Source organism: Podarcis gaigeae (genome assembly GCF_964106915.1).
Source record: "Podarcis gaigeae genome assembly, chromosome: 7".
In the NCBI taxonomy this organism is placed as follows: domain Eukaryota; kingdom Metazoa; phylum Chordata; class Lepidosauria; order Squamata; family Lacertidae; genus Podarcis; species Podarcis gaigeae.
Window position 1 is genome coordinate 60176547 of NC_139683.1, and position 24484 is coordinate 60201030.

The 24484-nt window shown below is 41.7% G+C and overlaps 1 protein-coding gene across 4 annotated transcripts; it reads right to left on the reverse strand.

The window, feature by feature from the left end:
- Nucleotides 1–277: 277 nt before the first annotated feature.
- MCUR1 (mitochondrial calcium uniporter regulator 1) lies at nt 278–15542 on the reverse strand. 4 transcript variants are annotated; one of them, XR_014566208.1, is made up of 10 exons: nt 14903–15542; nt 13966–14082; nt 13297–13400; nt 12472–12573; nt 12013–12054; nt 10478–10549; nt 8584–8637; nt 5960–6074; nt 842–5408; nt 278–790 (listed from the first exon to the last, which is right to left on the reverse strand). XR_014566208.1 is itself a non-coding variant. In XM_083747029.1 (9 exons), the coding sequence occupies exons 1-9, from the start codon at nt 15195–15197 to the stop codon at nt 5353–5355; spliced, it is 957 nt and encodes a 318-aa protein (XP_083603155.1). In that variant the 5' UTR covers nt 15198–15440; the 3' UTR covers nt 278–5352. The 4 variants fall into 4 exon arrangements, 1 of the variants encoding a protein (XP_083603155.1); XR_014566209.1 differs by having other exon boundaries at nt 278–593; nt 5284–5408; nt 14903–15440; XR_014566210.1 differs by having other exon boundaries at nt 278–593; nt 5176–5408; nt 14903–15440.
- Nucleotides 15543–24484: the final 8942 nt, after the last annotated feature.

Consider the following 24484-nt stretch of genomic DNA (forward strand, 5'->3'; position numbering starts at 1 on the left):
TCTGGCAGTAGAAACACCAGAGGGATGACTACCACTTCCAGGGCAAGTTCAGAAAGGCAAAGTTGCATTTCAATGGGTCAGTAAAGGATTGGGGAAAGAGGCTTCCAGCAGAGCCCTCAGTTATAGTGTTGCTGAGGCTTGACTGGGGTGGAGGGGTGCGTAGAAAGGGCAATTTTTATAGGGTAACTAGCTGCTTCCTTAAAACCACCTTAGCTTAACATTAATAGTTGAATATAAGCTGTTGGCATATAAACTGACAGTAACAAGTTAACATAACTTCATACTCATTTAATGATACAGTACTACTTAAAATAGCCAGATAAGCTTATCCTAACTTTGTAATAAACATACATACCTTTGTTAAATATAGCATTTGTATATGACAGGCTTTATACTATGCTTGTACCCCACAGTTACAAGGTTATTGGTAAGGGTTTAGCGGAAAGGAGAGAGTCTGAATGGTGGCAGTGGCACAGATTAAGTAGAACCATTCAAACAAGGGGGGTACTTTGTTATTACAGTGCAAGTCAATACTCGCCTTCCCTCCATAGAGTGTAGGAACATTTTCTCAAGCATTCCTGTCTTCAGTGTTACTATGGAAAATGCAAGTAATAGGTCAACAGAGTAATAATGTACATACAGTACTGCACAATATTCAATAGGTTTGAATACACTATTCAGTTATACATCTTACTCTAGGGCTTGGTAATCCCTGACCAGTCACTATGCTGGCTGGAGTTGTTGAAGTCCAGCAACATCTGAAGGACACAGGTTCCCCATGTCTGCCTTGCTTTGTGTTTACCCAGTTTTCACAGTCCCATAGGCTTCTAATGAGGAGCACATCACTACTGAGCCAACAAGTTAACCAGTTTGGAAAATTTGATCCTTACTTTTATCTATTGCAATTCCAATGCTTCCATTTTTTTCAGAAAAACTTTCATATCCCACCATGTGCTTTAATTCAATTGAACTAAAATTGACCATAGACAGGATCTGCTAGAACAGATCTTGCACAACTTGCATTCATTACTCTTACTCCAGCCCCTCTGCAGTTCTTGCTTCTGAGCAAAAAGATAAACCTGGAGCACAAATGGAACACAAAGAGATAAAACTGGAACACTAAGTAAGAAACTCCACACCAAATGGCAATTAGTCTATCTGTCCTTTCTGGAGGGGCGCTATTTTTCCTAGGTTAAATGCAAGCCCTGTAAAGGACAGGAGTGGCATAAGCACCAGAGTTGGGGAAAGACTTCAACATCACATTTCCACAGCATCTCTCAGCTCTCAACAGAGACAAATTAATAGTTTGTATTGAAAATTTAAATGGGAAGTTAAAAGGCTTCGGTAAAAAAAAAATCTTTGCTTTGCTCTCCTAAAATGAACATATGCATTAAAGAGGAATAGAAATCAACTTTATAGATTTCACCACAGCAAAAGTATGTAGAAGTATGTAAACCTACATTATGCACACAAAGTGATGAGAATTCTAGGGAGATATAGATATAAGGAATTTAAATTCTAAAATTAAATCAAGTCCAGCCTTTCCCAACCTGGTATCCTCCAGATATTTTGGTGAGGCATCCCTTTGCTTGTAATTATTTTTGATTCGGATTTGTCATGGCCAATGGCTAGTACAATAAAAGTGGTTTGGATTGGACAACAAAAATTCTGCCATTCCTATAACTATTGGAGATGTTGACTGGGTCTGATGGATACTGTAATCCAAATGATCTGAAGGGCACTAAGCTGGGTTAGATACAGACAGTATATAATACTAAGCAAAAAGACCACATTATCCTGAATAATACATTCATGTGTAAAAGTTTATTTCACAAAGAAATATTCTGGCATTAAGTCAATCCATGTTTCTAACCTTTGTCTCTCTTTCTCTCTCTATATATGCAGTATAATTCTCAAAACACAGGTTTAACCATTAAACATCTGTTTACTAAACCTGTGGTTTTCATACATGAACCTTACACACCATGCTGGAAAGTAAGAGATAATACATCAGGGCTTGGTAGCTGGATCTTTGCTTGCAATAAAGTTTGTTTAAATAAACATAGAAAAGAAGCAACCTAAGTTGATTATCCAAACAATGCAGGATAAACTTTTTGGGTCTATGTGCATTAAGGTGCTTTAGCATCAGCACAGAAAGCAAAGTATAGAAAAGGAGCGGGAAAGCACAGAGGATCTCATTAAAAATGCCAATGAAGCAATAAACTGTTATCCTTCCATCCCCATTTATATCTCAGAACCTCAATGCTTACTTGGAATCACAAGGTTCTGGAAGAAAATAAACATGATGCAGTAATCTAACACATATACACACCAAGACAGTGTCAAAATAAAAATATTAATCTGCCCCACCCCTCTATACCAAAGTAAGCTTCTAATGTAATTCAATATAGTATTCTAAAAATCAATGTAGAGCCCAATGTTAAACATGGTTACTTGGAATCGGGTCCCACAAAATCCCCAAACTTCCATGGGACATCAGGGTTTGATTTTAAGCATTTTGCTCAAAAGTACATTCCACTGAAATCAATGGGATATAATTCTAAACAGCTACATACAGGATCATAAGTACTGTTAAGCATAAATATGAAGGATTTATATTAACTAGAACTAAACTATAACCAAGTAAGCTTTTTAGGGTATCTTGGTCCAGGAAGATATCTGTTTACAAAATATTCTTTGCCACTGGTTTATATTAGATGGAATTTAGTTGGAAGTGCTTGGACAATATATCAGCTTACAATATAAAGAGGCTTTGGATCAGGTTGCAGTTATGTAATTCTTTTAAAAAAAACCATTGTGCATACAGCATATTGGCAACAACAAAAAAGAGGTCAATATCTTCAGTGCTTACTTTTTTGGCATGTTGAATATTCACTCGTATTATTTAGCAAATCCTGCTTGGTCGCTATACAGTAACTAAACGGGGGGGGGGGTATGTATTGAAGCAAACTAAGTATGTGACTTAAACTCTTTCTGGAGGCAGTACTAACATTTCATTCACTGAAATGGGGATGGTTAAGCATAGAAAATGAGTGGTATTGGGAGGTGCTGCTACAGAAAGCCTGAAGTCTTCTTGCTACTCCAGCAAACTCTTACGGCCCATTCCATGTACTTCCTTCTGTTCGGGGATGTATCTATTCTGTATTATTATTGTGATTTATTAAATTTGTATACCGCCCTATACCCGCAGGTCTCAAGGTGGTTCGCAGGCCAAAATCACAATATAAAAACACAGAATCAAAATAAAAACAAAAACAACCCAATAACTACCCCCCCCAAAAAAAAACATCACTCAATCAAAGGCCTGGTTAAAGAGGAAAGTTTTGGCCTGGCACCTAAAGGTGTATAATGAAGGCACCAGGCAAACCTCCCTGGGGAGAGCATTCCACAAACAGGGAGCCACTGCAGAAAAGGCCCATTCTCGTGTTGCCATCCTCTGGACCTCTTGTGGAAGAGGCACACGAAGAAGGGCTCCAGAAGATGATCTCAGGGTCCAGGTAGGTTCATATGGAAGGAGGCGGTCCTTGAGGTATTGCGGTCCTGAGCCATTTAAGGCTTTATAGGTCAAAACCTAATTAATTGGGCCCAGAAACTAATTGGTAGCCAATGCAGTTGGACCAGGAGCAGAGTAATATGCTAAAACCATCTTGCCCCAGTGAGCAACCTGGCTGCTGAATTCTGCACTAACTGAAGTTTTCAAACCATTTTCAGAAGCAGCCCCACGTATGATGCATTGCAGTAATCTAACACTAAGATTACCAGAGCACTGAATTATTATTATTAATCATATTTTAGTTGCTTTCCTCGCAAAAGCAACTTTCAAAAAATTCCAACAGTCTCTGCAGGCAGTTTATACGCAAGCATCTCTGGGTCAGAGCAATTATACACAAGTCTGTTCTCCTAATCTCAGTGGAACTAATTTTCAGGTAAGTATTTGAGAACTCTGACCTAAAAAATATGTTCTAGCTGCAATTCCCAGTTCTACTACAATTTTTATTATTATTTAGAATGGCTTGCTCTAAAAAAAGGTTACATTCATCAGCCATTAGTCTACATATAGATATTCCTTAATAGCAACACTAGGAAGTACTTATTAATATTTTCAAACTGTTCAAGACACCCCACAAAATAAGACAATCATTCTAGTGAATTTTTCTACTACTGAGCTGCATCTGAGTTTGCTTTCATGCTCCACTGATCTCAACAGAACTTACTATTAATATGATTATCACAACTTTATACACTGCTTACTTGCCAAAATGCCTTCTAAGTGGTTTTAAGTAGATATGTATAAGACTGCACTATCCGCTTCTTATTTTCCCTCAATGAACTCTATCTTATTTTTCCTAAATTTTTGAATGGAGGCCACTCTCTTCTATCAACCAAGAAAATTTCAGTGCCTATATAAAAAGCTCATGTATCTCACTGAGCTTTATTTTTTCCCCAATTTTATATCAAGGTAACGGCTAGCATGTGGCGGTTTCTAGTCTATCGTTTCTTTGGCATTTGCTTATGAACATGATATTTCTACATCTGCTCGTAAAACATTATTATTTGGACGGAATTTTACAACAGCAGACCACAATAAAACCTGTCAATCTATTAAAGTACAATAAAATATTTACAATGGGTGCGATTCAACTAACCAGCCCCATCTGTGGAAGCCCTGTGCTAGGATTTTTGTTTGCACAATGGGGTTTTGCCCCCTCTCCCTGTGATCCCCAAGGTTGGTTCTGGGGAGACCAGGAGAATTCCCAAACGGTAAGTGTGTGGGATGGAAAGGGGGAGGCATTGTTCCAGCTGGCAGACTGGAACAATTGCGCAGATGGAACGATTGGAAAAGTGTGATGTTGAATTCCACCCATAGTGTTTTATCAACACTAGCGGAAAGATAACTTGCAGTTTAATTAAATAATTTTTCACCTCTGAAGGAATGATGTCAAAAAGAATGCTTGTATTTTTCCCCCCTCCCTTGGTACTTGACATATAAAACCCTAGTACATTCTACTATAACTTATCATGCTTGATATGTTTATAACCTGACATTTTAGTTTTACAATAGCCCAGAGACACACAAAAATTTAGATGAGTGGGCTCTGATGTGCAGTTGCCTGTGATTCCAGGCTATGTTTCTATCAGTATTTCAGTACTTACATTTGTTTTGAGGCACATTCTTTGGCTACATTCTGTAGTCTAAACAAATAAATAAAATGGCAGTGACTCTGAAGTAAAGACTACATTATTTCAATAAAGTGACAATACTTTTTCGTAGGGTTGTGATTTTTTTTGGTAAGGCAAGATAGTACAAGTCCTTTCAAGAGGGATGCTTTGTTATATCCATAAACGGTAAAACCCCAGTGCGACTGTAAGGCATGTAAATACTGAACCTGGAAGAAAATAAGGGTGGAGAAGAAAGAATGCATATTGTCAGATTTTAATCCTTTTGAAAATGAAAGTCTGGCTAAAGAAAAGTATTTAGACGCTTAAACATTTTACTTGGATCTTGCCTGCACTGTTAGATAAACATGGAAACTGATAGGATTTGCATGATTCAGGCTGGTTCAAGGGGGCAGGGGCAAAATGGGGCATGTGCCCATGGCAACAGAGTTGCGAGGCTTGCTGTGCCTGCTCTTATGTGCGTGCCCCTACCCTCGACTTTTCCTTGCACTAGTGTGGAAAGAAGATTAAAAGGATCAGCATGGTGTTGGCTTTCCAAGCTTTCCAGGTGCACACAACAGCAGCAAAAGATGCTAATATCCAGATACTGACCAGAGGTCTCCATGTTCTAAAATCAATGGATACAACTGCAGTAGATAATTAGTAACTCTTAGACACCAAAAGCCGTCACCCTTGATACAAAGAATATAAAACACATGAATATGAGTACCAGACAACTGAGACAGTTACTAAGCATCTGCACCATGATAGAACTACATACCTGCTAAATATTTAATGGTGTCAAGTTTGTGCGATTCAAGCATTGTTTTCAGGCCTGCAACTTCAGTGTCTATTTTCCTGTACGTCTGTGTTAAAGCTCTATCCTGTTGTGCATGCTTTAAAAAAAGAAAAAAAGGGAACAATATCTCAATAAACACTGCAGTCACATCTCTAAAAAGCGATACAGTACTGTAACTTTTAACAGAGTGAGACTATCCAGCAAAATGTTGCTCCCCCTTCAGCATTCCAGCTCCTCCATTGCACTCTCTCACCATGATCTTCTGTTCCCTCTCTCCAACAGGCAGGCAGTATTCCATGCCCACTAAACATGCTCAGTCGTCTTTGGGTTGCTTCTGCGATTTCCCCCTCCTCAGGGTTTTTATTTTCTGCAATACTCTGCCAGTTGCTTGTGTCCAACATTATATTATGGTTGGACATTTTTGGTAGATTCTCTCCACTCCACTTGGAAATTAGCTTAAAAAGTCACTTCTGCTAAGACTACAATGCACACACAAACCTCACTTCCATGCTGTGCAGTAAGAAATGGGATTTTTTTCTCACCTTGCAGGATGGAAGCAGTAGGCAATCAGGCCAGCAAAGCAGAGCAAATCACTCTGTCGTTGCTTCACCAATGTGATCTCCTTCCAGATGCCACGGCAGGAGTGAAGCCACTTCAACCACTCAACACTGAAGCTGACTGGCCTCACAAAACAGGGATAACACACACTGTTTTGCCAGCATGATAGTTAGAACAGGAACACTGAGGACTGTGAGCCAGGGAAAGTCCAGTATGGCAGAGTTTCTTTAGCCAATGGGTCAGAGGCTCCCCCCGCTCCACTATATAGCTTGTGTGCCTAACCTAGTAGTATCATCCAATTAGCTTTCTCGGAGAATACCCAAAAAACAAAATAAGAACCTAAGCAGTTAAAATGTTTCTATATATGGATGGAGTAACACCCCCACCCCAATGTGAATGTTGCTGTTATAGCAAGAGCACTTTTTAAGGGGAAGGGCTGTAGCTGATGGATGGAGGTGCATGTTACCCATGGGAAAATGCCCCCGCTTCACTATCTCCAAGCTGAGCTGAAAAAAGATTCTCTGGGCAGCTTTAAAGGTTACACTTTTATGAATGTTTCATCTGCGCAAGCATTCTAGCTTTCACCCTTCCTTTTACACTGTTCCAGGGGTTCTCTCAATCCCTGCAAGCCATTTTTTTGGGGGAAAGGGAATGCAGGAGGAGAAGTGGGGAAACCCTGCTGTGTAAGTTTGTGTGCACAGCTTCCACTGGCGGGGCACCTTAGGCAAATCTCACCTTGTGTCTGAAACAGATGCAGTAAATCATTTATTTATGACTGCAATTTTAAGTCATTTGTTTTGGACGTAATCTCTTTTAATCTCAAATGGGACATACTTCAGAGTAAATGTAATTAAAACTGAACCTGCATGTTTAGATTTTTAAAGAAAAAATGTTGTTTTTTAATTTTCATTGTTGGCTAGTTCGATTGTAATAAATGCTTCCTACACGCAAATACTGAACAAGCAGAAACAAGCCCAATTTGATTTATTTTAACACACATAAAAGCACCCTTTCCACATACTTAAAGCATCTCATGTTCAAACAGAGACATTGCCAAGTAAAGCACACTATCTGCAATTATGCCTCCTTCTATATGCCCCCAAAGGCTCAGTAAATGCAAAAGGAACGATGGTGGTGTTATTCAGGCTACAGGTAGCTCCCAAGAGGAAAAAGTTAGAATTGTAAACAGCGCACTGAGGCTAAGCCACTGACAACAGAAGCACACCAGATGGCTTATGCTTTTTCTCTATTCACATCTCAAACATGGCTACTTCAAATAATTATATATTTCATTGGGATCTTTTATAGAATTCAGGGTAAGTGTGTAGTTAGGTGACTAGCCAGATTCACTTCAAATATTTTTTACTAGAAACTCTCAAAAATCTGTGAGGTTTTCATTCATATTGCTAGTGGATATGCCGTATTTCCGTGTATAAGACTAGATTTTTTTTTCTTAAAAAACAATGTCCAAAATTTGGGGGCGTCTTATACATGGGGGCCATCTCCACCCATTTTCTTAAATTGGAGTCCCCCAAAATAGGGGGCATCTTATACATGGGGGCGTCTAATAGAAGGAAAAATACAGTATGTTTGTATTATGAATTAATCTGGTGAGTTAAAATATACTTGAACATGTACAGTACTGCACTAGCTTACTGGGCTTAATTCACAAGCAAATACGTAAGATATTTGTCCAAATCCAAAATTCTGAAATATACAAAAAAATTAAAATTAATCTTCCAGTTTTGCATGCTTCAAACCCATCTAAGCTTCATGTTTCATATTGAGTTGAATCCAGCATAGACCTAGGAGAAGTCCATTCTGTTCACACACCAGCAGCGCTGGATTCAACCCATTGTGCTTACATGGATTTAATAGCAATTCAGTTTCGAACTTTAAGCACCAGTTAACTGCCATTTTGCACTTATTTCTACTTCTACCACATGGGTATTTAAATGCCATCCCCATAATGGTGGTATGCATGTAAGCATACAACAGATGTGAAGAGGACTATTACTCTGATTGAGCATTAAATTCATCGTTCTTACCAATTCCACTACTTCTGTTCTCATTTTCAACTGTTTCCTCTCATTAAGCGAATACTGAAATTTAAGAACAATGGATTACCTTCCGTGTAAAATAACCAACACCTTTCATTCATGCGCATCTATGAATGTTAGCCCGCCTTCCAGTATTACTGGAACAACTTCTACTGCTCATTGCAATATAGCTCAGTTGGTTAGAGCACGGTGCTGATAATGCCAAGGTTGTAGATTTGATCTCTGTATGGCTCAGCTGCATATTCCTGCATTGCAGGGGGTTGGACTAGATGATCCTTAGGGTCCCTTCCAACTCTACAATTCTCTGATTCTTTTGTGTCGGGGTAGATAACCTTTTCCATAGCAAGAGCCATGTTCCCTTGTTGCAAACCTTCCAGGACTCACATGACAAAGGCAAAAGCAGGCAGAGCAACAGGTGTTTTGCTTTTTTATACAGTAGGCTACCTCCCAGCTGTACAAAAATCTGAAGTTTATATTTACACACACCTCCATCCAGAGAAGCAAGAAGACCTACAGTTAAAGGACACAATCTAGCCAGGCAAAAGTACTTGAGGAGGGTTGCTGATGAGAAGAATGGCTGGGGGGGGGGGAGAAGAGGGGCATTGTCTGGACAGAGTTTAATGGGCCAGATGAAGAGGACTGGAAGGCTGCATTTGACCCTGTGTGTGTTTCTCTACCCCAGGGGTCTGCAACCCGCGGCTCCGGAGCCGCATGTGGCTCTTTTACACCTTTGCTGCGGCTCCGGGGCGGATACTAGCGAGGGGAGGAGGCGCATTGTGCGCCCCAACACTCCCCACTGTGGTGGGCGCTGTACTGGCTGTGACGTCGCATGGGGGCCGTGCGTGCGTTAGTCACACACCGTCCCGACGTCACCTGCCCGCCCGCCCGCCCGCTACATTGTAAGCTGGTCACTGCATTGAAAGGGGGCATGTACGCTGGTCACTGTTTTGAAGGGGAGTGAAGAACACACACACAAAAAAAGGTAACTTGTTAATTTAACGTTTATTTCTATGAGGAGGAGTAATTCTGAGGGGTCAAACAAAGAAATAATAATAAAAAGTGACAAAAAAGTTATTTTTATAATGACGAGTTTTGCGGCTCCCAGTTTTTTTCCCCTTCGGAAATGGGTCCAAGTGGCTCTTTTTGTCTTAAAGGTTGCAGACCCCTGCTCTACCCCCATGTGATGGCCATACAAACATAACAAGTTGACCATCACCCAAAATATTAGCCGTTGAGATTTAACATTCAACGCTTACAAACCTACAATGAATTACAAATGCTCCTCAATACGTGTCAGAGGTTATTTTTGGACGTTGCTCGTTATGAAGCGTTTACAGGATAGCAAAAGACAAGTTTTCTTATTAAAAAATGCAGTACTGAAAAAGTTCAGTGTTACGAAACCCTCATCCTAAAGATCCTAAAATGTAAACACGTCAAGTTTTTTTTCCATATTTTGCAAGATATTGACATTCTACAAAGAAATATTGTTTTAAATCCAGCATTATGTCTAATCACGCTACACAACACCACCATTCCCACAGATGACAGCTATAATTCTTAAGGCAAAAAGGCTAACAGATTAAAAATAATACTTTGCCTAAAGTTAAACTATACAGCATGACAGTTTCTGAACAACCAGTGTGGTGTAATGGTTAGTGTTGGACTATGACTTGGGAGACCAGGGTTCAAATTCCCACTCAGCCATGAAGCTGACTGGGTGACCTTGGGTCAATCACTGTCACCCTAGCCCTACCTCACAGGGTTGTTGTGCAGATAAAATGTGTGCAGGGAGGAGACCATGTACACCTCCTTTGAGCTCCTTGGTGGGAAAAATGAAATATAAATGTAATACATAAATAAATCTTAAAGAAAGACTACATACCAATTCTTTTGTTCTGCTCTTTTCCAAGTTGAATTCTAGCTTGCTGTCTGTACGAACTTTGGAAACTTCATCCTACAGAAAGATTAAACAATAAATAGACATACAAATTCTTAATTTCTTAAGTAAAGCACTACTGTTTTTAGCTGTCCATCATTGCCTACACTGGTTTATTTCAGATGGTTTTTTTTTTGGGGGGGGGGGGGAATTCAGCCCTACCAAGCTCTTTCTGCAACTGAACTCCCACAATACCAAGGAAAGCAAAAGTGCCTAACTGGGAGCTATACTCAAATGTTTATAAAGGGTATGGGTGGCTCTAGATCCTGGTATCAATACAGCTAGTCAGGGTCTATCTTTCTAACAAAAAGTCATCCAACTTTAGAAATTAGCTGCCATAATTCTGAGCTCAAAACACAGTGACTGGAGCTATTATACAACTTCCTGTTACCTCAGTTACAGAAACACCAGTCAGCGAGTTACTTATTTAGCAGCCATAAATGGTTCAGCTCAGTGAGATGGTATTTTATAGTTTAACACCTGAACAATGGTTCCAACAAACCGACAATGCCACCATAAAAGGTGCACAACAGACTACACATAAACAGGAGTTCAAGAAATTCCACTGTTTTATACAATTAAAGTGTTTTCATTGCCAAGAAAAAACCATTTTGTCCCCAAAAGGGGATACAGGCTGCATTGAGAACTTAACTGAAGAAAGTGGTGTGACAAGAGCAGAGCAATAATACTGCAAGGAAGACAAAGAAGCAAACTAAAAGAGGGCAAGGGAGCACATCCAAAGGGCATCTCTTCAGGCACATGCTTGTCTCAAGAAAGATGGTTGCTATTGCCATATTCTACCTCTCAACAATAACTACCCCAAACCTCAGGCCACAGGACTGCATGTGTCTAGGGATGAGAGAATTAGCTCTGTTTTATTGCACTTTAAAATCCATTTCATTAGGCTTTTAGTTCTTTTATGATCCATTATCCTGTTTTTGTTGTATTATACTTTAAAAACAGCAATCGAAACCTTATGTAAACTGCTCTGAAAGGTCTGGTCTGAAAATCAGTATAAAAATACTATAAATAGAGATACTGCTGAAGTTCACCAGCCTCTGGCCCAGAAAGAAGCTTGGGTTAGTCTCAAAGGGAGAGACAAGTATTATGAACCCAACTTCTCCAGCTTGGATTAAAATGCAAGCCAGATAAGATTTTTCCATTTCGTATGTTGGCTCCAAAGAAAGCAGCTACTATGGGTCATAAGCCCATCCCCTGCAGTCGTCTTTTATGTGGTTCAGTTTTCTAGACTAATACATAGCTGTACATAGGTGTCTCCCAGGAGAAAAATCCTGAATCTAGCATTGTGCATGTGTTGCACTCCTTCTTGGATTAGCAGGTAACTAGTCGAGAACATCACCTTTGACACTTGTTCAAAAGCAGTGGTAGTCTTAAAATATCTTCTTACAGAAAGATCAGACACAGTTAACTAGAATATTATGTTCAGTGTAGTTATATTATTCAAATCCAAAAAATCTTACCATTACTTGCTTTCTTAGCTGGTAAAGTTGAAGTTTTATTTTCTTTTTTATTTTTGCATTAAAAAGAGAGAGAATACATGTTAAAACTACATAAGTACAAGATACAAAAATATTGATGCATACATATTGGTTGTTTAAAGTTAATATCTCCAACATCAGTGAACAACTTTGCCTGTTTGTAAGGATTGGGTTCAACTCACTTTCTCTACATTGTTCCCAATAAGTTGTTCCTGTTAAATTCAAAAGCCATCTCCACATACTGGTTTCTATTCTTGCTCTTACTGTGACATTTCCTATTCCAACCATCCCAAATGCTTTACTAAATCAAAGGTTAATTAAAATGCAGTAACTACAATATTTCCCCTTACTGCTAGATGTGGGTTGAGGGGGTTCACAATCTTATCCAATGCATGTTGGATAAATAAACCTGGATGTTTTACCAAGGATGTTTGCCATTACCTCATTTTCTGCTCGAAGTGCTGAAAATTCACTCTTCTCCAAAATAATCATGTCTTTTTTCACTCCACCAATATGAGACATTATCTGCTGAAGAGCAATTTCCTTTAAAAGAAAAAAGTTAATTCAGTCTAGTATCACCAATGCCAATAAGATGTTTTCCTCTACGGCAAATCTTTCAAACAACTAGTACTCCAGAAATTTTGCTCTGTCTGAAGGTTTCATCCAGCACCCAACCAAACTCAAAAAGAGCCCCGTTTTTTCCATTCTTCCCAACTAATGTTCAGAGGAAGAGAAGGATGGGGATAATATGGGTGGAAAGGTATGAATTTTACTGTGCAGTAGCATCTAGACCATATTGCACAATGCACTAGGTCCGGGGTGGCCCTCCAGATGTCCATTGTTCCTCATCATTGTCCATGCTAGCTGAGGCTGATTGGAGCTAAAATCCAACACCATCCGGAAAGCTAAAGGTTACTTGCACTCAAGCAGTCTATTGAGTTCATGCATGAAAATTTTTACATCAGTAGCCAGACCATACACTGGTGTTGCTGAGGTGACCAATGATCAAGCCCCTCAAGGGATCCACAGCTGCTAGCATCCCACCCTGAAACCACCCCTTTCCAAGAGTCACTGCAGGCTACTGCTGTCAGAATATTATTGCCTGGCTGGGCGTAGTGCAGCAAAGGTGACAGAAAATGAAGTAATATCAAACTATTACAAAGGACATATTGTAATTGCTAACAACAAAGGGATTTGGTTTTTGCTCCAGCTTTTAAAACAGCAATTAACAATAAATATTTAAGAAATTTCCACATTCATTTATACCTGTTGCACTTTGGTGACCATGTCCTTGTATATCACATTCATGTTGTTATTTATGATGTTTATTAAAGCAGACACAATAATCTCAGACTGCTGAGTAGTGAATCCTAGAATACAGAACATTGCAAAATTCAGAAACCTCTATATGTTGCTAAACATTAGCTACGGTATATACATTTCATATATAACTAAACAGAAATATAACATTCACAAAGGCTGCTGTAGATATTATTTACAAAACAGCCTGAAGTTTAAAATGGAAGATTGTAGCTTCTTTAGAGCCTCTATGAGGATTTGATGCCCTATGCAAGTGTACATATCTAACAGCATAATATCATGGACATGTACTCAGAAGTCCCCCATTAGCAGGGGTTTAGGAATGCAGTATAAATAAATCTAGTCCCCGAAAGAGTTTTGCAATATTGAAACATGAGGAAAATTCAACAGTTCCACAAAAATTACATGAAAGTACTGGCACAGACAGAAGAGGGAAATACAGTTTTCGCATGGAAACATTTCTGTGAAATTACCAGATTTCATTCAATTAGAGCTAATACCCATAATCAGAACTTTTGATTGAAGAGAAACATATTTTTTTGTGGGGGGGGGGATCCACAGTTACTCATATCAATGTTTACAATTTACATAAAACAATCACTGCAAAAGAATTACCATTTTCTTCTAGAAGGCATACAAAGGCATGGGTGTCAAAATAAAGCTTTCTGTTTCCTGATGGGGAAAAACTACTCTTGTTTTCAAGTTGTGGATATGCTGCATGGATATTCACATCTAATTAAAAAAAGAAAGAAAAATGTATAAAAGTAGTTAAGTGTCAAAAGTAGAACAATAACATACTGATATACTGTATGCAATTTACAAATCCCTCCCCTGGTTTACTGAACAACTCTACAGGGTCCAACCCCAAGCCCACCACAAACACCCAACATGGGCAGGCAGGGCCGGATTTAGGTTCGATGAGGCCCTAAGCTACTGAAGGTAATGGGGCCCTTTATATGTCCAGCTGTCCTTTGTCAACAACAAATCGCCACTGGTTTTTGTGTTGAATTTCTTAAATTACTTACATCATAGGAGCCTACACAACAGCAACAATTTATTATTTATACCCCCCCCCCCCAAATCTGGCTGGGTTTCCCCAGCCACTCCGGGGAAACCCAGAAAACACTGTTTTCTGTATGTAGAAAATACTGTATGAGAAATATAAGATAAAAAACAAAACCTACATACACTGTTGCTGTATGTAGGTTTTGTTTTTTATCTTATATTTTGGAAATGTACATCCAGATTTTTTTCCCCTTTAAATTTTGTTGGGATCCCCCAATAGAGTGGGGCCCTAAACTATAGCTTCTTTAGCTTATACAGTACGTAAATCCGGCACTGGATGGGCAACAGGGCCCTGAAACCAAAACACATTTCACAAACATATTACGTATTTTATTCTCAAAGTAAGCAGGGGCGGCGCTCAAGAGGAAAACGTTTCTCTCGAGTTTGACAGCAGCCCTGAGAACCGAGTCCCAGAACTCGCCGTGAAGCCCCAGCCTCACCCTTCCCCGACCCCTCCGCTCCGGGCTGGCCTTTCAACCGCTCTCACCTCGCGCCCCAGCGGCTGGGCACCGGCCCCCCGCGTCCAGCCTGAGGAAGCGAAGCTCCGCGCCGCGCCGGCCTCCCGGGAAGGAGCCCCGCGCCGGCGAGCTCGCGCCGCCGCCGCCCCGCCCGAGTCCCGGCGCGAGGGAGCCGGTGCGCTTCCAGTCTCCTAGGTAACGGCGGGAGCGGGCGGGGCCCGGCAGGAACGGGAGGAGGACGAGGCCGCGCGGCCCTCGCGGAACCAAAAAGCCCTTCCTCGCGCTCTCCACCGCCGTGGCGGCCGCGGCTTGACCTCTGACCATCACCCCGCTTCGCCTCCCGCTCGAGGTCAAGGCCTAAGGGCTGCTTCGCCTTGGTCGTTTCGTAGCCGCGTCATTCCCTCCGTCTGGCTGCCCAACCCAGCGGCGCAGTGGTTCCGGCACAAACATGTTCCGCCCTCCTCGCTAGCCGCAGCTCCGCGGGAGGAGACGGGCTCGTCTCGGAGGGTTTTGATAAGGCGCCGCCACCCACTTCAAGTGGTGCTGCTTCTGTGACACTCGGCCTCCTCGCAGGGGTGGAGACTGGGAGGAGGAGGAGGAGGAGGGAGGGAGGCGGTTGCTCAGCTCGCTGACAGAGGTTGACGTTTTCCAGGGAGAAAACTAACCCGCTGGTTGTTGCGGGGCGTCCGCGGGGCCCCTCCAGGAATACGTGCAAGTCGTGTTCCCATGAGCTTTAATGGGGGGCGGGGAGGACAGCAAGGCTTAAACCTTTCCAGAAGGGAAAACGGACGGCCACTGTCTTCTTGGTTTGTTTCGTCTCATGTCCCCTTTCAGGGTTTTTCGTATACAGTGCTTTTTTCTGGGGGTAGCATACCCCTAAACATTTTGTGAATCTAAGTCTGGCCCCATTGAGGGGCAGTATTTCAATATGAGTAGGAAAATTAGAGTACCCCTAAACATTTTTTTAGGGGGGGAATGCACTCTCTCTGTGTGTATAAAAAAAATATTTGTGATTTTCAGTTATATATGTGTACACAGACAAAAAAACACAGTCTACAGAAGTAACTTCTGGATTCAGTTTAAAACATTGGAAAGAAGTGATTTGCTGTGAAAGGTGGCAACGAGGATGGGAGTTTATGATCTTTCTTACTCAATCTTATTTCATACCGCAAACATGACCCCTGTATATTGCAAAGGTAAAAAGATATGCACAGGTGTGAGGAAGAATCGGTTTATTGTCTCTTTAGCATATTGAAATAATTAAAACATTTTTTCAAAAAAATTGTGATTTTCAGTTATATACATTTCAATAGTTTTACAGTCATTCTAACAGTTCAAAACTCGACTACCTTCCTCCTCTTTCTGCAGTTCCTTAAATTTATATTTATCATTTCCTGCATATTCTAAATTAACTTAACTTATTATTTTATTCATCTGCTTTATTTACTCTCATGAAGCAGCAGGTTGTTGCTGCCAATGTCCTTATCTGTTTACAATTTATTTGTATATATTCAATTAAAACATTTCTTAATACCATTAAGTAATGGCAGTAACTTTTGATATGTATGAGTTTTCATGCAGTTTTCTTTTTAGTCTGAGCCTTTTACTAGATGTTAGAAGATTTCCTTTGGTATTTAGTCTTCAAAGAATCACTCACTGCTTGTGACTATAAAAAAGACATTTGCAAAGATTGACGCTCACATCATCTGCATGCTCTCAGATTGGCAGGCGAGAATTCTACCACTGAACCACCAATGCGCTGCATGCTTTCAGATTGTATGCAAGACAGAGATGACAAACACAACAGCAACATAAGGCGGCCAATGTTTCTTTGGACTTGCGACAGGCAAAAGTTAAACAGGTGAAACTTTTCCAGGAAGGGAAAGCTCAATCTGTTGAATTTCTATTGTGCAGAAAAAAGGGAAAACTTCCTGTTTTATTTATTGAATTTATATCCCATCCTTCCTCCCCAATGTACAATGTAATAATTATAAAGAGAACTTCAAATTCTGATTCATTATAATGATCACTATCCATATTATCAATTGAAATACAATGTGAAGGCCAGTCCTGCTATGCAGCAAGTTGAAACAGTTTGCTTTAGGCAAAACTTCTCTATTGTTTAGGAATCTAAATAGTATAGGAAGACTTTTTAGATTATTGACCTTTTTGAGGAGGGAGGCATTTGGATTCTGCATTTGAGCACATACATTGCTCTCTTTAATAGTGGACTTAACTAAATTGGTGGTGAGTACCAACAGGTTCACTATGTTGGCCCTGACTCTCGCTGGTGGACATCAGGATTCTAGTAAAAACGAGGGAGATCCTGCAAGCCTGAATTCTGCCCACCCCAGCTTGCAGGAATATAGCACAGATGAAATATTTGCAGTGGAAACGTACCAGATGCAATTGTTTTTCCAAGAGAAGAGACAAGTGAAGAGAACAAAACCTAGTGGATTTGGTGCTAATCTGTCTTGTGTAAGCATTCAGTTGTTTCAAAACTTTCCCACCTTCCTCAGAAAGAATGTTTATATGCTGTCTCTCTGCTGCTTCTCCCTTCTCAACACATACTGTTATATTGGTTGTAACAAACAGGTTTTCCACATGGTATTCTGTAAAGAAAACTGATGCTTCATGAAGTAACTCGCTTGTGAACCGTGTATGGAATATATATGGTTTGCTATCATTCCACCCATAGATGGCAGCAGTTTCTTACAAAGCTGTCTCCTAAGGCTATTTCAGGTCAATGAATGTTTTGGACACAAAAAGTCAAACATTGAGTGGAAATTTCTAAATTGTAGCTTCTCACCTGAAACTGGTGTTCCATCGGTTCACATCACTTACTGGGCTGTCCAAGCAGTTCTTTCTCCTGCTCACATTTCATATATAGATTAACCAAACAACTGCTGCATAACCTCACCACATAATTTTCCTAATTGCTACCATTACCCAATACCATGGTAAACCTCCTGGTTTTCCTAGAGCTGATTGCCACAACTTCCTACATCTCCACTGCTATATATTGTTAACATCCCTTCAAAGATCTTGCTGTACTCCTTACCATATATTGTTATCTCCCCCTCCGATAATACTTTCAGCTGCTCCACCACAACTATCTCAAGCATCTTCCCTAAAAGCAGGCATTTGCAACCAGGTAGTAGCTGTAGGCAAGGGGGTCCAGCTTGGACTTTTTCAGGATGCACACTACCACCAATTTTGAAGCAGCAGATACTAATCCCTCATGCAACAAGGCATTTATCGCACCTTGGACCCATCCAGCCATGCCGTCCCCAGCTAGCTTTAACTGACCAAGAGGAACAGCTTGAGGAAGCATAGGTCAGATATATTAGGGCAAGCACCTAGACCATGTCCTCAGGCACAATAGCCAAAACTGATCCCAAAACACAGGGCCAGATGTAGCATTCGCTACCTGTCTTGACAGCTGCAGCACGTACACTGACAAGTGTGGTACCAAGATCATCGTAAAGATGAGCATTTTTATCCTCAAAATGTTTAACAAAAGATTCACAGCAGGCGGTGGGCTATGGTCCGCTTTCAAAAGTTCTGCTGGATAGCTACTTGAAGATGTGCTGGAGGAAGCAAAATAAGCCTTTTTCTGTCCTTGTGGCCATGCAGCAGGTACAATAATGTGCACTAACATGTTTGGTCAGCTTCACACAGCTTCTAAACATCTTGTACATCGCTCCAAACAGTAATGGTCACCAACAGCAGGGGTCAAGGGAATGCAGCAGTATGAGAACAAATCTTTCTGGATTCTCCATAATAATTGAGTTACATCAATGCCAGAGAGCTATTACTATTGCTATCACTGCCCTCTCTGCAATCTACGGTAACACTGTAGGGTGGCCAGATGGAAAAGAGGGCAAGGCTCTTTTAATAGTTGTGCAGAGGGGGGAAATTACAGGAGTTGGAGCTTGTCATGCTGCAGAACTATCAGAGATACAGGAACCCTATACTCTTTTTCATCTGGCCAGCCTATTGAACTGTTGTAAGAACAGCTGAAACAGAGGACAGAATGTACTTTGAATACTCAGGAGTTCTATATAAATGCTACAATGATGATGAACAATAGTCTGGAATGGTCCTGAAATCAGCAAAATGGTCAGTAACAGCTAAAAGAGCTGTTATAATGGCACAGTGTCCATGTGCACTTACAGTGCATAATTACACAACTCCATCCATTTTACTGTCAAGGATCCTGGGATCCCAAGATCTGCATGAGCATTTTATCAGATCAGGAGTTTAGTCATCTTCAGAAATGGTTACTCCATCACATGAGGCATGATAGGAGGAGCTAGCATAGTCCAGTTGTTTAGCTCAGCAGCACACGAAACTTAGTATAGCTCTACATTCAGGGGCTAGGAGGTAAAAGCCCTTTACTGAGACACGCAAGAGAGCAGGGTACAAGATGCAACGTTAGCTAGCCGAGATCAAGCACAGATAATCAGCCCAAGTCCAAAGCATGATCCGGAAGCAAGGCCTGGAAAACAACCCAGTTCAGCAAGGCAGGGGAACCAGAAGCATGAACAAGAAGCCAGAGACCTGTGCTTTTTACAGCAACTGTGAGTCTCAGGAGGGAGGCCTTATATGCTTTGGCCCCTTAAACCACCCTTTCAACCCACCCTTTCAACAGCTGCTGACAGTGAAGGAGCATTAGGGATTGCTCATTCACAAGTTGGCTGATGACTCTGGAAAGATGTAAACACACACACACACACACACACACACACGTATATATGCCGTTGCTCTCTGGTCTGGACCCAAAGCTGTTGCTGCTGGTACTCTCAAGAACTGGGGTGGTTGTTTCACCTCTGACAGTTCTAGGGGTACTTCATCAGATAGTAACCTGGAGGTCCCCCCAAGGGATCATCAGCATTGAATTCAGGAGGCCCTGCCTGCTTCTCAAGGTCATCAACCTGTAGGGAGTGTCTGGTTCATCCTCAAAGGAATCAGTGTGGCATCAGGCCAGAGCTAGGAATGACACACACTGGGTAACTTGGACCAAGTCACACACACTCAGCATAATCTACCTTGCAGAGCTTTTTGTAAGAATAAAATGAGGGAATTGCATACACTGCCCTGAGTTCCTTGGAGGAAATTTGGGGCAGGAATATAATAAATATATTTTCTTTCCTCCAACCCAACTCAGGTTTCTTTTCCTTGGATAGCCTGATTATAGTAGATGAATGATCCGGCAACTTAATGCACATTTAATTGATGGATGTAATTGTGTGCTGGATGGCAGCCAGTGGTTTTATACTAAAAAAATCAAGCTGACTAAAAGCAAGGAACATCTTTATTAGGAAGAATGTGGCAGATCAAACAGAGATTTAGCTTGTCGTATTACATCCCAGAATGTAGATACCCACCACATCCAAAGCAATTCTGTAAAGACAAGATGTATCATTTTAGATTAATTAAGTTCAAATTCATGTTTCTGAAACCTTGTGAGAGAGGCAAACTTTCCATTTTCAATATTTGTGAGATAATGTTATTATTACACACAATCCAGTAATGTGTTCCTTGCACTCTGAGTGAATGCAATTGATATGACAGAAAATAGCTGAAAGAGAGGGGGAAATGGAAAAAGGAAGCCAATTAGGATGATACTTTCATGTTCTCTCCAGCTGGTTGCCCATCACAGAGAAATTTAAAAAGAGCCATTTGATAAAAAGTCTGTGGCAATTGGGTGAGACTCACAGCTGGCTTTGCTGAGCTAGGAACTCTAGAGTCAGCTTTGCTGGGAATATGGGACATGTGAATAGAAATCTTTGGATGACTCTATAGTGCTCTTTCCCAACCTGGTCTCCTCCAGCTGTTTTGGAATACAACACCCATCATTCTTGACCATTGGCCTTGTTGGTCAGGTCTGATGGATGCTGCAGTCATAGAATCATAGAATTGTAGAGCTGGAAGGGACCACGAGAGTCATCTAGTCCAACCCCCTGCAATGCAGGAATCTCAGCTAAAGCATGCATGGCAGATGGCCATCCAACCTCTGCTTAAAAATTTTCAATGAACGACAGTCCACCACCTGCCAAGGGAGAGACCGTTCCCCTGTCAAACAGCTCTTACTGTCAGAAAGTTCTTCTTGATTTTTAGTCCAGAGCACCAAGTTGGGGAAAAGCTTACCTGCTCCATGTACTTAAAACATAGCAGTGACTAGTGTAAGAAATATTTCCTTTCCCCAATGACTCTTGGGAACTGTAAGTCAGCACAGGGAATATGGACTTCCAATAGAGAATTTTCAAGAGAGGTGTTCAGCAGGGCTGTCCCAGGATGTTTTGCTGTCCTAGGCAAAACTAAATATGCCACATGTATGCATGCCGCCACGTGCACACTGCCTGGGGCAGCCCGGGAAGTAAAAAGGGGTGGGCATTAGTGGCGATGGTTGGGTGGTGTCATGAGGCATCGTGCAGATCCAGTGCCTGAGCCAATAGCCTCACCTCGCTTCATTGTCAGGCTGGCCCTGGTGTTCACCCTCATGTGTTGCATGGAGCAACACTGCACTTGCTGGCTATGGTCTCCCATGGCTAGTGCGCCTGCCAGCCAAGCACCACACACACAATAATTGTGTAAAGGGACCCACCCTATTCATGCACCAGGGTGAGTGTGTAGAGCTCCTCCACACAAGGGGATGTTCCTGGGCTAAAGGCCATTCCCTCTTCTTCCTTTGTGGCCATGGCTCGTGTTTGCTGCTTTTTGAATTGGGAACATTTTCTGCTGCCCTGTACAGTGCCAAATACAAGCTGAAGCTGTAAAGAATCACATGATGTCAGGTGTTGGAGGCCCTGCCCACTTGTTGAAGTGGTCTATGTCTGAACCTGGCCTTCTAGCCATAAGTGATTCCTCACCTTAATTTACATTAAGCTCTCCCAGATGGTCATTGGGTTATTTCTAATGACAACAGATTATCTTGATCCCTTCTGAATTGGCTACATGGCAATATATATTCTGAGTGATCTGGGGGCATGTACTGTAGGGAGTGGGGATGTCATGTAGAGATGGCCCAATTTCACTTACCATGGTGGCTACCAATTTGAGTCAGGGAAAGAATAAGTCTGGGATATTTTGGGGAGTCTCTGCAGAAGGATAATCAACCAAGCACTGTCTGAGACTGGCAGGCATGAGCTGCAAAAGCAGCTCATCCCCTTGAGCTTTGTTGTTACAAATACCAAGTACTGGCAAGTAACTGGGAAACCCCCAGGCTGCCACAACCCACCAGTTAAAGAATTGGTGAGCTGAACAACCTCCCATTTGACTGGCAAGCCTCCAGAATCCCTTCCTAAATGAATGTTACCAGAGCCAGGAGAGCCTGCTGAGAAAGTGTCTCCAATCTCTAATCAAGACGGCTGTAACTATTCAGAGCGAGAAGAGGAACAAAAATTAACTGGCAACCGCTCTTTCTTTAGGCAATGGCTTTCGTTAGAACCTGGCTTCTCTGAAAATTACACAAACATTCCCTAAAGCACACTAAGCCAATTTCTAAATGATTATTAATGGATTTTGCAGTGGAAGGAGGAAAGCTAACAGGCTGCCTTTTGTTAATGAACCATGTTGCAGCTTTTCATTTAACATCAAGTGTGTCTGATGGGGAGAAGAAAAGCTGAATAACAAAAGAATTTGGAGTCTAGAAAGTGATTTAAGGATGCAGATTTCAACCATATGAATGTGCAGCATACATACAGCCATACATACAAGGTTTTTTCAGCTGGTACAAATGGTATTTTTCAGACACTCAAACATGGTACGGGAGAGCCATCCTAGCTCATGGTATACATTGAGAGAGGGGGGGGGAGAGAGAGAGAGGGAGAGAGAGAGAGAGAGAGAGAGAGAGAGAGAGAGAGAGAGAGAGAGAGATGAGCTTGTGGGGTGCCTGGACCTTCCTCTAATTCCTGGATGTCAGACTTAGCAAGCTAAATTCAAGCCAGACTGGCTTCAAGAGATCACCTAAGATGGACCATGAAGGAGAATAAAAGGCAAGTGATGAGCCATTAGGAATCTTTTCAGAGAGAGGGGCCTCTCCTCAGGAGTTAGTTAGCAGGACAAAGGCCAGTGTTTGAAGGAGAACAGTTGTTTAGGATAGCAGATGGCTGGGATGAGAGCTTGTGGTGGTAGTGGTGATGGCAGTCTGTTAAAGTAAGCAAGCAAGAGAGAGAGTCAGAGCTATGTTTGATTTCTTTTTTAATCCAAGACTGCAGCAATGGGAGAAACAGGACCCTCTTGGAGTGTTAATGCTGTGAGCCCCTCCATCACAGGTTCAGGTTGTATATAAGTGTCAATAAACCATATATCCTAAAGACACCACAGCCTCCACTGTGCCTCATTTCCAAAAGGAAACACGGAGCCTGGGTAGGCGCCTGGAACCCCTGGATTTTCACATTGCTCAGACAATGGGGTGGAGTGTAACAATATATATGCCACTATGGTCTCCGTCAAATAGGTTTTGCCTGTTTGTAGTACTTCAAATTTTGAATTATGGTGCTGGAGGAGACTCTTGAGAGTCCCATGGACTGTAAGAAGATCAAGCCTATCCATTCTTAAGGAAATCAGCCCTGAGTGCTCACTAGAAGGACAGATTGTGAAGCTGAGGCTCCAATACTTTGTCCACTTCATGAGAAGAGAAGACTCCCTGGAAAAGACCCTGATGTTGGGAAAGATTGAGGGCACAAGGAGAAGGGGACAGCAGAGGATGAGATGGTTGGACAGTGTTCTCAAAGCTACGAACATGAGTTTGATCAAACTGCGGGAGGCAGTGGAAGACAGGAGTGCCTGGCGTGCTCTGGTCAATGGGGTCACGAAGAGTCGGACTAAATGACTAAACAACAACAAGTACTTCAAATGCCAGTCAAATCAGTTTGACATGAGATGACAGTGGGAGAAGGGAAGCAAGTATGTACACCTCAGCAACAATGGCTCTGTCATACTAATGTAATCTGTGGAAAATGCTGCTGTCTGTGTTGACAGGATCGAGGATCTTAGCACTAGCTCAGATGGCAGACCACATGAGGTATCAGAGGGGAATCCAGCACCTTTACTGGGGGGAATGGTGAGGTGGCGGGGAGGCACAAAGACTGCTAGCTCAACACCATGGAAGCACTCAGCTACTGGGTGGCCAGCAGTACGCAGTGTGGGCTGCAGATGTAATTATCATTATTAACTGCTCCCTCCTGTGCTTGTACCTCTGCACTGCCTCACATTGCCCTCCAGGTGCACCAAGTTCCCCTTCCCTCTTACAGGGGAGAACATGTTAAATGCCGCCATCACCCACTATATCCAAAGCCAAACTGAAGCTCTCCATAACAACACTTGCGTAAAATATTTTTTTTCAATGCTGTGAGATCCAAGATCGCCCATCCACACATAATTTATTCCTTAAGCACAGGTGGGTGTCTTGTTTCCATGACAAACATCCTGTTGCTTCCATGACAAACATCCTGGTGGGAACAGGAGTCCAAAACATATGGAGGCCACCAGGTTGCCAAAGGCTCTTCTTAGGCATTTGTTGTTGGATGTTAGAAGACCCAGGTTCAAATCCCTGCAGGCTTGGAGCTCACTGGGTTGTCTCAAGCAATTCAATGACAGTGTGT